This window comes from Euleptes europaea, chromosome 14, assembly GCF_029931775.1.
Source record: "Euleptes europaea isolate rEulEur1 chromosome 14, rEulEur1.hap1, whole genome shotgun sequence".
NCBI lineage: Eukaryota > Metazoa > Chordata > Lepidosauria > Squamata > Sphaerodactylidae > Euleptes > Euleptes europaea.
This window is the reverse complement of record NC_079325.1, coordinates 50,463,118-50,476,677: the sequence shown is the minus strand read 5'-3', so window position 1 is coordinate 50,476,677 and position 13,560 is coordinate 50,463,118. Positions and strand designations below refer to the sequence as shown.

The 13,560-nt window shown below is 46.6% G+C and overlaps 1 protein-coding gene across 1 annotated transcript in view; it reads right to left on the bottom strand.

The window, feature by feature from the left end:
- Window positions 1–13,560, bottom strand: part of POMT1 (protein O-mannosyltransferase 1) — a 29,069-nt gene that overhangs the window by 2,335 nt on the left and 13,174 nt on the right. Inside the window, exons 10-17 of the mRNA XM_056860368.1 lie at window positions 12,510–12,605; window positions 10,142–10,234; window positions 8,802–8,898; window positions 7,044–7,136; window positions 6,796–6,916; window positions 4,202–4,299; window positions 2,556–2,669; window positions 436–562 (exon numbers count right to left, since the gene is read on the bottom strand). Coding sequence (XP_056716346.1) covers window positions 436–562; window positions 2,556–2,669; window positions 4,202–4,299; window positions 6,796–6,916; window positions 7,044–7,136; window positions 8,802–8,898; window positions 10,142–10,234; window positions 12,510–12,605 — 839 coding nt within the window. The remainder of the gene's footprint in view (window positions 1–435; window positions 563–2,555; window positions 2,670–4,201; window positions 4,300–6,795; window positions 6,917–7,043; window positions 7,137–8,801; window positions 8,899–10,141; window positions 10,235–12,509; window positions 12,606–13,560) is intronic.

Below are 13,560 nucleotides of genomic sequence, written 5' to 3'. Positions count from 1 at the left end.
TTAGGCAAGTAGGTGATGTGAATGTCCTCAGCCTGAGACCCTGGAGAGCCGCTGCCGGTCTGAGTAGACAATACCGACTTTGATGGACCAAGGGTCTGATTCAGTATAAGGCAGCCTCATGTGTTCATCATGGGCCAGCTGTGCTCTCTCCCAGCTTAAACTAACTCACAGGGTTGTTGTAAGGATACAATGCCCTGATCACCTTTGGAGAAAGGACAAGATAAAAAAGAAAGACACAGAAAATCACACTGCATGTGTAATTTTGGACCAGCGAGAAGCAGACGAGCAGCATAGCCACTAGCTGAAGGTGGAAGCCTCCAGCCTGGGGTACAGCAGCAGCCAAAAATTCCGCAAAGGCAAGTCTCCAGATTTCTTGGCCATTTAAAAGGATGGGGAGGAAGGGAACAGAGAGGAGAGATGCCCCAAAGGACAGACCTTCAGGGATGTCTTGGATATTCCGCCGCCGCCGGAGCAGGTACCACAAGAACAAAGCCACGTACGCAAGGGTCGCCACATTGGCTGACATCCAGGTGACGACATTTCCGAGAAGGTGGATCTGAGCCTGGAGGATCACAGTTCGAAACCGGCTCAAACATAGTTGGTAATAGTATTCAGTAGTAGTAGTATAATTTATTGCGGTCCTTGACCAGTATTGCAAAGTTAAAACATCATTAAAACAGCAATAGTTCAATACAACAGAAAAATAGCTACATGAACATCTGTGCTAGTCAACTGCGTTTAAAACTCTGCATCAGCTTTCATATCATTTCCCTGTGTCTTACATATCCCAAGACAGAATCTAGCTACTTGTTTGGATACCCAGTGGTTTCTATCAGGCAACAGATATTCCAGTTTAGCTGCATCAGATTCATCAAGAAATCCAACTAACACTGGCTGGAGATATTTTGATCTGGCCTTCTTGTAATATGGACATTTCAGAAGCAGGTGCTCCGTAGTTTCCACCTCCCCCATCGAGCATAAACATAATCTTTCTGAGTATGGGATCTTTTTGAATCTCCCTACCAGCATGGCAGAAGGAAGTGCCACGCACCTTGCCAAGGTAAATGCCCTTCTGCTGTTGATAAATTCTTGTTTAGTTAAATAGGCTGTTGGGGCAACTACATATTTAATGCTTGGCTGACATTTAAAATTTGGGGCTCTAGAGAGGTCTGCTTGCTGCTCAATGTCTTCCACCCTCTGTTGAATAATATCTTTCCCACATTCATACCTACTTTTCAACAGTGCCTGCGGGGATAAACCCAAAGTATTGATTCTTTTACCAACAATCCTCGACCAACTTACTTAACATTTATCCTGGAATATCAAAGGAAAGAGCCCTTGGGGTTCAATATTCCTTTCAACCATAGCTGGATGGATGAGATGCAAACTCTGGCTTGCACCTTCAGGATTCCGGTTTCTAATCTGATCCAGTAATTTGGAATGCATTTGGGAACCTGGAGAGCTGCTCTTAGAAATTTGGATTGCACTCTCTCCAGTGGTGAGGGGCAAGAGGTTGGTGGGCCCAAGAAGGAACCATATTGAAGTTGAGCTAAAGATTTAGCTTTAAATAACTTCAGAGCTGCAGATACTGAGTGGCCACCTTGTGTTCGTATAAATTTAATAATACTATTTGCAGATCTATCCCCCTGGTCAGCAGCATATTTGCAGTGAATGATCCTGGAACCAGACGCCTGGACCATCACTCCCAGGTATTTAAAGGTGTGGCCCTTAATCACCAATGATCTTTTTTGTTTTTGTTTCTCCCAAATGCCGTAATTTTATTGGTTCTTGTAGGTTATTCGGGCTGTGTAACCGTGGTCTTGGAATTTTCTTTCCTGACGTTTCGCCAGCAACTGTGGCAGGCATCTTCAGAGTAGTAACACTGAAGGACAGTGTCTCTCAGTGTCAAGGGTGTAGAAAGAGTAATATATAGTCAGAAAGGGGTTGGGTTTGAGCTGAGTATTGTCCTGCAAAAGTATTGTCCTGTAAGTATCAAGATAATGTGCTAATGAGGGTATGGTATGTTAATATGGAACCATTGTATCCTGAAGTGATCTGTTAATGTGTGTAATCCAAAACTAATCTGTATGGCTATTGTTGAATGTTGTCTTTGTCTGGAGGTGTTTCAGGGCAGGAAGCCAAGCCGTAATTTTAGTTTTCTGGTAATTGATAATAAGGTGTTAATTATCGCAGTACTCAATTAACGTTCCCAAAGTTGGCAATAGTATACATCCAGAGCAAAAGGTTGCAATGTCTATCATCTTTTTATCTTGCTCTTCCTCCAAGCAGCTTTGGCAAGCATACACGGTTCTCCCTTCCCCTTGCATCCTTCACAAAGACCCTGCAAGGCAGCTCAGATGGGCGGCGAGTGACTTGCCTCAAAGCAGAGTGAGGATCTGAATCTCCTGAGGAGTCGTTCAACACTATAACCACTGCACCATGTCACCACTCTGCTTTTTATCCTTGCAGCAATTTGCAGGAACAACCCATTAGGGCCGATTCACCTGACAATTCTCACATCGTGGCAGAACATTTGTGGGCCAAGAAAGACTTACCCCGGAGGTGGAATGGAACCAGTAGGCGATGTTGGTGTCCAGGGTGATCCAGTCCAGGGGCGACGAGCTGTACTTGTGCTCTGTGTCCTCAGTTTTCAGAGTTAAGATCTTCCACTAGGACAGAACCATGCAGAACTTTTAGTCTTTGATACCTGCAATCCCTTCCCATGCTTGATCCTAAGTAATATTTTGTACATCCCTTGAAGCAGAATATGTCTGTCTGCCACAGGTGGACATTATGCAGCAATTAGGGGCTGGGGGGTAAGAACATAAGAAAGGCCATGCTGGATCAGACCAAGACCCATCAAGTCCAGCAGTCTGCTCACACAGTGGCCAACCTGGTGCCTCTAGGACGCCCACAAACAAGACGGCAGCAGCAGAATTATCCTGCCTGTGTTCCACGGCACCTAATACAATAGGTCTGCTCCTCTGATCCCGGAGAGAATAGGCATGCCTCATGACTATAGGCATGCTCCTCTGATCCTGGAGAGAATAGGGATGCATCGTGACTATTATCCATTTTTACTAGCAGCCATGAATGCCCCTCTTCTCCATGAACATGTCCACTCCCCTCTTAAAGCCTTCCAAGTTGGCAGTCATCACCACATCCTGGGGCAGGGTGTTCCACAATTTAACTAAGCATTGTGTGAAGAAATACTTCCTTTTATCAGTTTTGAATATCACCCTCCAGCTTCATCAGATGACCCCATGTTCTAGTGAAATTTAAAGCTATGCCCCTCTCCTCCTATCACTCTTCTGTACTGCAGAGAAGCAAATTATTCAAAAACCTACATCAGGGAAGCAGGGCAACTGAAGACATGAATGCAAATGCATTTGACTGGTGTAACTTATCCTGATGGAAGAACTGGCGCTAAACGCAGAATGTGGACTCTGGAATGGATGCAGGAAACTGCCTTCAGTTAAATCGTGCCATTAGTCTACCCTGCCCAGTAATGGCAGTGGCTCAAATGGGATTTCAGACAGAGAAAGATCTTTCCAACCCCTCTGCAATCCTTTGAGATACTAGGAATGGAAGTGGGACCTTCAGCACACAGAGGCCGTATTCGGCCAATGACCTGTGGTGCCCACTTACTCATCTTGTCAATATGCTTCCTAGCTCTAAATTTAACGGCAAATATGTCTTGTAATAGCTACCTGGCCTTGAGTTTCCGGCTGAAACCATCTTTCGGAAGATGCTAACCTGGGGGTGGGGACATAAGGCCCGTGGACCGGATCCAGCCCCCTGAGAGCTCTTGCCTGGCCTGCCAGCCAGCCGAGGAAGCCACCCCCCCAGTCTCGACCTCGGCTGGCAAGCCAGCTGCAGACTCGTCAGCCAAGGCAGCCAACCCCTGCTCTTGATATGGGCTGGAGAGTCTGTTATGGTCTCACCAGTCACTCCCCCCCTCCACCCAGCTCCTGATCTGGGCTAGCAAGGCAGGGCCCGGACCAACCAAGTGATGTTTATGTAATGTCTGGCCCTTGTAACAAATGAGTTTGACACCCCTGTGCCAACCTTTCCATCTCAGTGACTTTTTTTGCCAAGGAAAGAGCAACACCTGGCTCCTGAAAGGCCACCTGGCTATTCTCGGGAGGGGCTGCGGTGGAGAGTCCTGCCTACCCTTGTTCCTGGCACCCTTTGTCCTCACCTGCAGTTCCGTGAACTTGGCCATGAAGCTGAGGTTCTGGCCGATGCTGATCCGCGTGGGCGAGTGCAGTTCCACCTCCCTCTCCTTCTGCTCTTGGCCTGGAAGAGTGAGAAGCACAAGGGGTCTGAGACACAACTGGTCCCTGGGGCAGAAGAGCAGAGATGCTTCTTGCTCACCTGAAGCCCTGAAAGTGCTGGAGGACCCAAAATTCGACTCAAGGTCCAGCTCCCCAGAGCGCTTTCAGAACAGCAGGCACCCCGCACCCTTCTTTTCTCCCCATACTGGTTTTCTGGGTTTTCTTTAGTCTCAGCAGTCAGCAGAGTGCCTATTAAAAATGCCAGCTCAAAAAGCACCCAGGAAGGAAAGAACAAAACTCTGCCACAACCCAAACGAAGCTCCCTCCTACAGAACCATTTATACAGTAGGGTTGCCAGCTCCAGGTTGGGAAATACCTGGAGATTTTTAGGGCGGAGCCCAAGGAGGGCAGGGTTTGGGGAGGGGCTTCAATGCCCCAGTCCAATTGCCACAGTGGCCATTTTCTCCAGGTGAGCTGATCTCTATCAGCTGGAGATCAGTTGTAATAGCAGGAGATCTTCAGCTGGTACCTGGAGAATGGCTCCCGGGTGTTGCATCCTCCTGGTATTTTGGGGGATCCAGCCCTGTCATTTAAGAGGCAAACATTCCATTCTTGGTTACATCTAGAGAACACCCTGAGATACTGGGTGGCTGCTTCAGTCACCCAGGCCTGGCCTGGCTTGACCTCACCCCAAGACTTGGCTATGATAATTAGAATCTAGGGCTGGCATCCTCTCCTTGCCCCTAGAAATCATGGTCACAACACTCAGATATGTGTTTTCCATAGTCAAATTTGATCCTGAATAGGAGGCACCTCCAAACCCAGGATGACTCTCCCTCCCCAGTGAATCTCCTGAAAGTCTGGCCTCTTTGACGAGGATGTGTGTGTGTGTGTGTGTGTGTTAAGTGCTGTCAAGTCGCTTCCGAGTCACGTCAACCCTATGAATGAAAGTTCTCCAAAATGTCCTAACTTTGACAGCCTTGCCCAGATCTTGCAAACTGAGGGCTGTGACTTCCTTTATTGAGTCCATCCATCTCTTGTTGGGTCTTCCTCTTTTCCGGCTGCCCTCAATTTTTCCTAGCATGACTGTCTTTTCCAGTGACTCTTGTCGTCTCATGATGCGACCAAAATACAATAGCCTCAGTTTAGTCATTTTAGCTTCTAGGGTCAGTTCAGGCTTGATTTGATCTATAACTCACTTATTTGTTTTTTTTGGCAGTCCACGGTATCCATAACACTTTCCTCCAACACCACATTGCAAAGGAATCTATTTTCTTCCTATCAGCTTTCTTAAATGTCCAGCTTTCACACCCATACATAGTAATAGGGAATATGATGGCATGAATTAATCTAATCTTGGTGCCCAGAGACACATCCTTACACTTCAGAATCTTTTCTAGCTCCTACATGGCTGCCCTTCCCAGTCTAATTCTGATTTCTTGGCTGCAGTCTCCCTTTTGGTTGATGATGGAACCAAGGAATAGAAAGTCTTGAACAATTTCAATTTCCTCACTGTCAACCTTAAAGTTGTGTGATTCTCTTGTAGTCATTAATTTAGTTTTCTTGATGTTCAGCTGTAGTCCTGCTTTGGCACTTTCTCTTTTAACTTTGACAAGGATAAGAATCACCAATGGATGCATCACATTTCCATCCTATCTCCCTTCCATTACGAAGCTCAAAAAGGTTAAAAGAGTTCCCACCAGGAAGTGACGGGACCAAGACCTGCTTGGATTGAGCAAGTCTGTTGCATGGCACACCCTCTAGCCACACCCATTAACCCCGAGAACCATTTACCTTCGCCACTGCTGAGGTGTTCACATGGACAAACCTTACTTCAGACAGGGGAGGGGCTGTGGCTCAGTGGTAGAGCATCTGCTTGGCATGCAGAAAGTCCCAGGTTCAGTCCCTGGCATCTCCAGTTAAAGGGACTAGGCAGGTAGGTGATGTGAAGGACTTCTACCTGAGAACCTGGAGAGCCGCTGCCGGTCTGAGTAGACAACACTGACTTGGATGGACCAAGGGTCTGATTCAGTATAAGGCAGCTTCATGTGTTCATCAGTGAGAGCACACAAACACACAAAGCTGCCTTACACTGACTCAGACCTTTAGTCCATCAAGGTCTGTATTGTCTACCCAGACTGGCAGTGGCTCTCCAGCGTCTCAGGCAGGGGTCTTTCACATCACCACGTTAACTGGAGATGCTGGGGATTGAACCTGGGACCTTCTGCATGCCAAGCAGAGGCTCTCCCACTGAGCCACAGCCCTTCCCCATCTTTCCTCTTCTCCTTGAGCATAAAGGACCCAGCATTTCTTTCTGTGGTCCAACCTAAGTGTCTTGGAAGATGCCAGGTGTCTCTAAGAGGCTAGCAGGGCAAATGAGGGATGGAACACTGCACATGGCAGAGTTAGGGAAGCCCGCGAGGACTGTAGCAGCAGCAAATCCACTTCAACAACACCATTTTAAAAATATCCCAAACACAAGTGGAGAACATTTGGGTGTGCTCCGATTTCCACTGACTTTTGCCGTATCTGTGCTCCTCTACATTCCACAACATGCTCTGATGGTAGCCCTTGGAAATCTTCTCCCCAATGATCTCCAGCTGCCGATAGCCCCACTCCGGCAAGGATGCTCCACTGAGCTGGGAAATAAAGAGGGGCGGGGAGGAGAAGCATGTTAGCTTTTATCCATGACACAGCATAATTACACACAAGGTTCATGAGCTCTTAGAAAAACGGTCGGAAAAAGAAGCCCCGAGATCCATTTACCTTCACCACTGCTGAGGTGTTCACATGGACCAACCTTACTTCAGACAGGATCGTCTTCCAAATGTCCCCGTCCGACTCCCGGTTCACAATTTCCTGCAACGGGAATGGAAGACTTGGCATTTATTCATCACTGGCAGTGGAGTTGGCAACGATGCCCCACCCACAGATCAAAAGGTGGCTCGACACTCTGAACTTCCCATTCCAATGCATGATTATCTTACTTCGATGATAGCACGCGTTGGCTAATGATTGAAGAATGGGATTTCAACGTCACCAAACTGACGCAGATTACAACCAGGAAAGGAAACTAGACGTTCTGCCTGCTAAACAAATCATACAGGGCTTTCTGAGATCTTTATATACAGCAACAAGAGAAAGTCGAATACCAGGGACCTTCTGCATGCCAAGCAAAGGCTCTTCCACTGTGCCACAGCCCCTCCACTGTGGGAAAGTCTCTCTGCTTTTGAGGCCTTGAAGTGGCACTATCGGTCCCAAAGACACAATACTGGATTAGAGCGAGCCCAAAGCCAACAACACAGTATACGTTGTGTGGCTGTTCCTTGGTTCTCAAACATAGAAGAAGGGAACCAAATCAAGCCTCAAAAAACAGGTCAGGAACCAAAAAGGTTGAGCTAGCATAAACAAAATAATAAGTTTCTTTATCATGTGCATGAATTCATAAAAAGCCTCAAAGAGTTATTAAAAACACCATATATCAACAATACAGTTTGGCAACACACATAAAACCACTGTGACCAGATGCGTTTTGGCCGAAAGGCCTTCCTCAGCGGTCTCAGAAAACATACACATGAACAGTTAATTTTCAAGCCTGAGCAGGTCGCATGTTAAACTGTATATTATTATAATAAGGGCTCAAAGATTTTTTTTTTTTTAAATCAGGCCTGGATTAGTCTGGGAGAACCCATTAACCTGTTAAGCAGGTGCCGCAACTGTACTGCCCAAGGCTGTAGTTCTATTTATGATGTGTCCATGTGTAAACCAACAACAGAGTCACACACAGGGATTTGTTTCCCATTTGTATGGCAGCCTAAAACAGATAAGGAAGTCTTGCAGTTATATATATTAACTGTTATCCTTCAGTAAGTGTGGAGCCTTAATTGGTTTAAAAATTATTTTTATATAATTGATGTATACAGGATAATTGTCTGATTACTATTTTTAAATATCTTTTCAATTATTTGTTTTTTTTTTCAGGACACAACGCGCCTGCAGTCATAAAGATTTTTAGAAAGTTATGCATATTGGTAGTCTGGAAATGTGATTGTTTTGACCACTTAGGAAGGCCATTTGGCTGAAACGCGTTTGGTCAGGGTCTAATTTTGTGATTTTATGTCTATTTGTGTTGTATGTGTACATGAGCATGTTGGTTTGGTAGGCTACTGCAAGGCCTTATATATGTTATTGATTTTAGCCTGTAATAAATATATACGTATTTTGTATTGACATAACCTTTATATTGTATAACCTTTGGCCTTGGATGCTGATTTTTTTCTTGACCTTTGGGTACTTAATCCTGGATCTGGCCCCACCTGAGGACTCCCCACTCCGCTACCAACCGACATTACCAAGACCAGCGAGAGAAAAAGAAGCAAAGCACTCTTCCGCCAAGAATCCCCCCACCCCAGCATCCTTCTAAAATTATATTCCAATTGCTAGTTGTATTAATTGCTACTCTGGAAGTTATTCCTCAGCTAAAGAGGAGGACAGAAACCACCAGCAACGGCTTTTGGCCCTCACCACTCTCCAGAGGTTCTGCGCTGGCATGGAGATGTTGTAGTCAATGTAACAGGACACTTCCTGGGAGTGGGGGCTCAGCGGGGCAGCGACGTCGTGCCTGTGAAGCCAGAAGAACAAATCAGAACCTGACCTCACCCCGCCCCCGCATTTTTAGAGGGTGTCCAAGCCTGGAGAGGGAAAGGCAATCCAGAAATAAATATCCAAGTGGCTCCCCAGCTGTTCTTCCATCAAAATCGCTGGAGCAGGATAAAGGGCCCAGCTCTTCTGAGACAAACCCATTCTGTTCTCCTCCTCCTACAGACATTTATTTATGTACATCAATACCCCGCCTTTCTCCCCAAGGGGGGCCCAAGGCGGCTTTCGTTGTTCTCCTCTCCTCCATTTTATCCTCACGACAACCGTGCGAGGTAGGTTAGGCCCAAAGTGTGCAACTGGCCCAAGGTCACCTAGTAAGCTTCTGTGGCAGAGTGGGGATTCGAACCTGGGTCTTCCAGTGCTGAGCCCAACACTCTAACCACTACTCCACAATGGTGTACTGGTGTACCAGCCAACTGGCCCAGAAGTGAGAAACCTGCCCCATTCAGAGATGGCACATCTCAGGAACCTGGCAGTGGAATGTATGTGTGTGTTAAGTGCCATCAAGTCGCTTCCGACTCATGAAGACCCTATGAATGAAAGTTCTCCAAAATGTCCTAACTTTGACAGCCTTATTCAGATCTTGCAAAACTGAGGGCTGTGGCTTCCTTTATTGAGTCAGTCCATCTCTTGTTGGGTCTTCCTCTTTTCCTGCTGCCCTCAACTTTTCCTAGCATGACTGTCTTTTCCAGTGATTCTTGTCGTCTCATGATGTGACCAAAATACGATAGCCTCAGTTTAGTCATTTTAGCTTCTAGGGTCAGTACAGGCTTGATTTGATCTGTAACCCACTGATTTGTTTTTTTGGCAGTCCAGGGTATCCCTAACACTCTCCTCCAACACCACATTTCAAAGGAATCTACTTTCTTCCTATCAGCTTTCTTCATTGTACAGCTTTCACACCCATACATAGTCATAGGGAATACAATGGCATGAATTAACTTGATATTGGTGGCCAGTGACAGCAATGGAATACAAGAGATAATACACGTGAACAGCTTTGAATACTAGATGGCACTGGATACATGCCAAGCACGATGCACGCCATCGTAGATTTCTCTTCAGTGGACTCACGGCAGTCAGGTGTCAGAATACCAAGCGAGTTATAATCTAGTACGGCACTTCTTTCGTTCTTACCAACAGCTAGCTTGAGCAAAAATCTTAACGAACACAGGATCGTCACAGAAGGATGACAAGGAGCTTACGTGTTCAGGTAGCGAGTTGTGATCCCATGGACCAGCTGCACAATATTTCCATGGCGCACAGGACGTGGCGGGTTACTGACCACCAGCTGCTGCCTGTTGGAGAGAGGCACAAGGACAAAGGCCTTAACTCACCTTAAAAAAGAATCAAATAGGTCACAGTGAGCGGGTGGGAAAGCAAGAGAGAAGCCATCAGGAGACACGCAAGCCAAAGCTTAAGGACTAGGTGAGAGACAGGAAGGAGGAGGAATAAGAAGGGTTAGTTTTTATACCCTACTTTTTCCTCTACCTTTATGGAGTCTCAAACCGGCTTACAATTGCCTTCCCTTCCTCTCCCCACAACAGACACCTTGTGAGGTAGGTGAGGCTGAGAGAGTTCTGAAAGAACTGTGACTAGCCCAAATGTGTTGGAGTGTAGGATTGAGGAAACCGACCCAGTTCACCAGCAGGTGTGTAGGAGTGGGGAAACCAACCCGGTTCACCAGATTAGTGTCTGCCGCTCATGTGCAGGAGTGGGGAATCAAACCCGGTTCTCCAGATTAGAGCCCACCGCCCTTAATCACTCCACCACGCCGGCTCTCCAGATGAGCCACTGCTGGGAGAGCTGGAGCTATGATTGTTATAGTTTAGAAACCTACAGCAAACACTGGAGCTGTGGAAATGTTATGAGCTGGAAATGCTCAATCCACTGAAAACATACTATTATGGTGTTGGGCTTGCCAAAAAATTACCATGGATGGAAGGATTTCCACCAGCAGAGCGAGAATTTCTCACTTCCCCCCTCCCACTGCAACCTAAAATAGCCCCTTAAATGCTGCTCCCAGGGGTCAGGAGGCTTCCGGGAACAGGGGCAGGGTCAAATTTCTCCAGTGGGAGAATGAATTGGTGGAAATGTTAGGTAGGATCCAACCCAACGTATATGCATTTAGGCCAGTTCTGTGTGTGTGTTAAGAGCCATCAAGTCGCTTCCGACTCATGGCGACCCTATGAATGAAAGTCCTCCAAAATGTCCTATCTTTGACAGCCTTGCTCAGATCTTGCAAATTGAAGGCTGTGGCTTCCTTTATTGAGTCAATCCATCTCTTGTTGGATCTTCCTCTTTTCCTGCTGCCCTCAACTTTTCCTAGCATGACTCTCTTTTCCAGTGACTCTTGTCGTCTCATGACGTGACCAAAATACGACAGCCTCAGTTTAGTCATTTTAGCTTCTAGGGTTAGTTCAGGCACTGATTTGGGTTTTTTTTGGCAGTCCACGGAATCCGTAACACTCTCCTCCAACACCACATTTTAAAGGAATCTATTTTCTTCCTATCAGCTTTCTTCACTGTCCAGCTTTCACACCCATACATAGTAATAGGGAATACGATGGCATGAATTAATCTAGTCTTGGTGGCCAGTGTAAGCTCTAGCCCTGCGGCAAACCCATAAACAGATTTCAGCAGACGGCAAATCCACGAAAGCAGCTTTATTGGTTAGAATCGACAGGTTTCAGAAGCCATATTCAAAAGGACACTAGTAAGGGGCAAAGGCAAGGTACATAGCATATATGGAAGAGCAAAAGGAGATAACTGGTAACCCAGGCAACCCCCCTCCCAGAGGCAGGAAGGAGTACTTGGCGATTCCCACAGTATGGGAATCTATGAAGACTAAACACGGGGCATAGACTGGCCTTGGACAGAATAGCACAACAGCACCTGGAAGCAGCACAATCGCACTACCGCATACCATCCTCATGGCCTGCTCCTGACACATCCTTACACATCCTTACACTTCAAAATCTTTTCTAGCTCCTTCATGGCTGCCCTTCCCAGTTTCAATCTCCTTCTGATTTCTTGGCTGCAGTCTCCCTTTTGGTTGATGGTGGAGCCAAGTAATAGAAAGTCTTGAACAATTTCAATTTCCTCATTGTCAACCTTAAAGTTGTGTAATTCTCCTGTAGTCATTAGTTTTGTTTTCTTGATGTTCAGCTGTAGTCCTGCTTTGGCACTTTCTCTTTTAACCTTTAGCAGTAATCGTTTCAAATCTTCACTATTTTCTGCCAATAATGTAGTGTCATCAGCATATCTCAAATTATTAATGTTCCTCCCTCCAATTTTCACTCCACCTTCATCTAAATCTAATCCAGTTTTCCTAATTATATGTTCTGCATATAGATTGAAGAGACAGGGATATAGGCCAATTCTAAAACCAGATAATTCACATTCTGTTGCTCGGTTCTGCAGCTTGACCTCAGACTGTTTTCCTGATTATACTACCTGCCTCTGGCCCTTGTCTCTGTCAGCATTCCGGACCTACGGTGCCCTGCTTGGGATTCAGGAAACACTGTGCAGCGCTCTCCACAGACCAGAGGTTAAAGGAACCTCAGTACTCACGTGCCAGGATCTTTCACAATCCACCAGTTATTCACGTCCTTGAAAGGGTAGCAGGTCACCTGCTGCTGGTGGGAGCTTCCACGGCCATTTTCATACCTGCAAACAAGGAAGGGAGGACAGCTTGAGGGAAAGGCACTGTGGAACAAGGCAATAAGGAATACACACAGGGCTTCAAAACATAAGAAGAGCCCTGCTGGATCAGACCAGTGGTCCATCTAGTCCAGCATCCCGTCTCACACAGTGGCCAACCAGTTCCTCTGGAGGTCCAACAACACGGCCTAGAGGCCAACCCTTCCCCTGATGTTGCCTCCTGGCACTGGGATTTAAAGGCTGACTGCCTCTGAATGTGGAGGTTCCCTTTAGTCACCATGGATTGTAGCCATTGATAGACCTATCCTGCATAAATCTGTCTAATCCCCTTCTAAAGCCATAAACGCCTGTGGCTATCACTACATTTCCTGGCAGCGAATTCCACATTTTGATCATTTGTCGTGTAAAGAAGTATTTCCTTTTGTTTGTCCTGAATCTACTGCCCATCAGCTTGGGCTTGGCTAGGATCTGAGTGATGCATGAGTAGTCCATTGCTCCAGCTCTAGAGTTTCTTGATACAGGGATGGCCAACAGAAAGCCTTTGCAAAATGACTGATCTGACCCTCATGACCATGGAGCAGAAGTCCTTGAATACACATATGAGCCATCAAGTGAGGAGGAAGAGGGTGCAAGGACAGAAGCAGCCAAGCAGCTGTGCTGAGAAGGGAAGTGCCTTATCTTCCTCCCCTAGTGGCTTATATACACGCTTGGGGGGCACTCCCTCTACCCCACACCGGGCAATGACTTCATGGCCATTCCCCAAGCAGCTTGGCTGGAGAAGGCTCTACAGATTGGAGAATGCTTAAACTATGCTGAGTCCAGATGGTGAGAAGCCTCCAGGTGACTGTAGCAGCTGGGAGTTCCGACACCTGTTGCAGCAACCTGTGAAGAATCTCCTGCCAAGTTTTGGTCAATGCTAGCCACCCACTTCCAGACTGCCTGGCTAATTCTTAGACAAAAA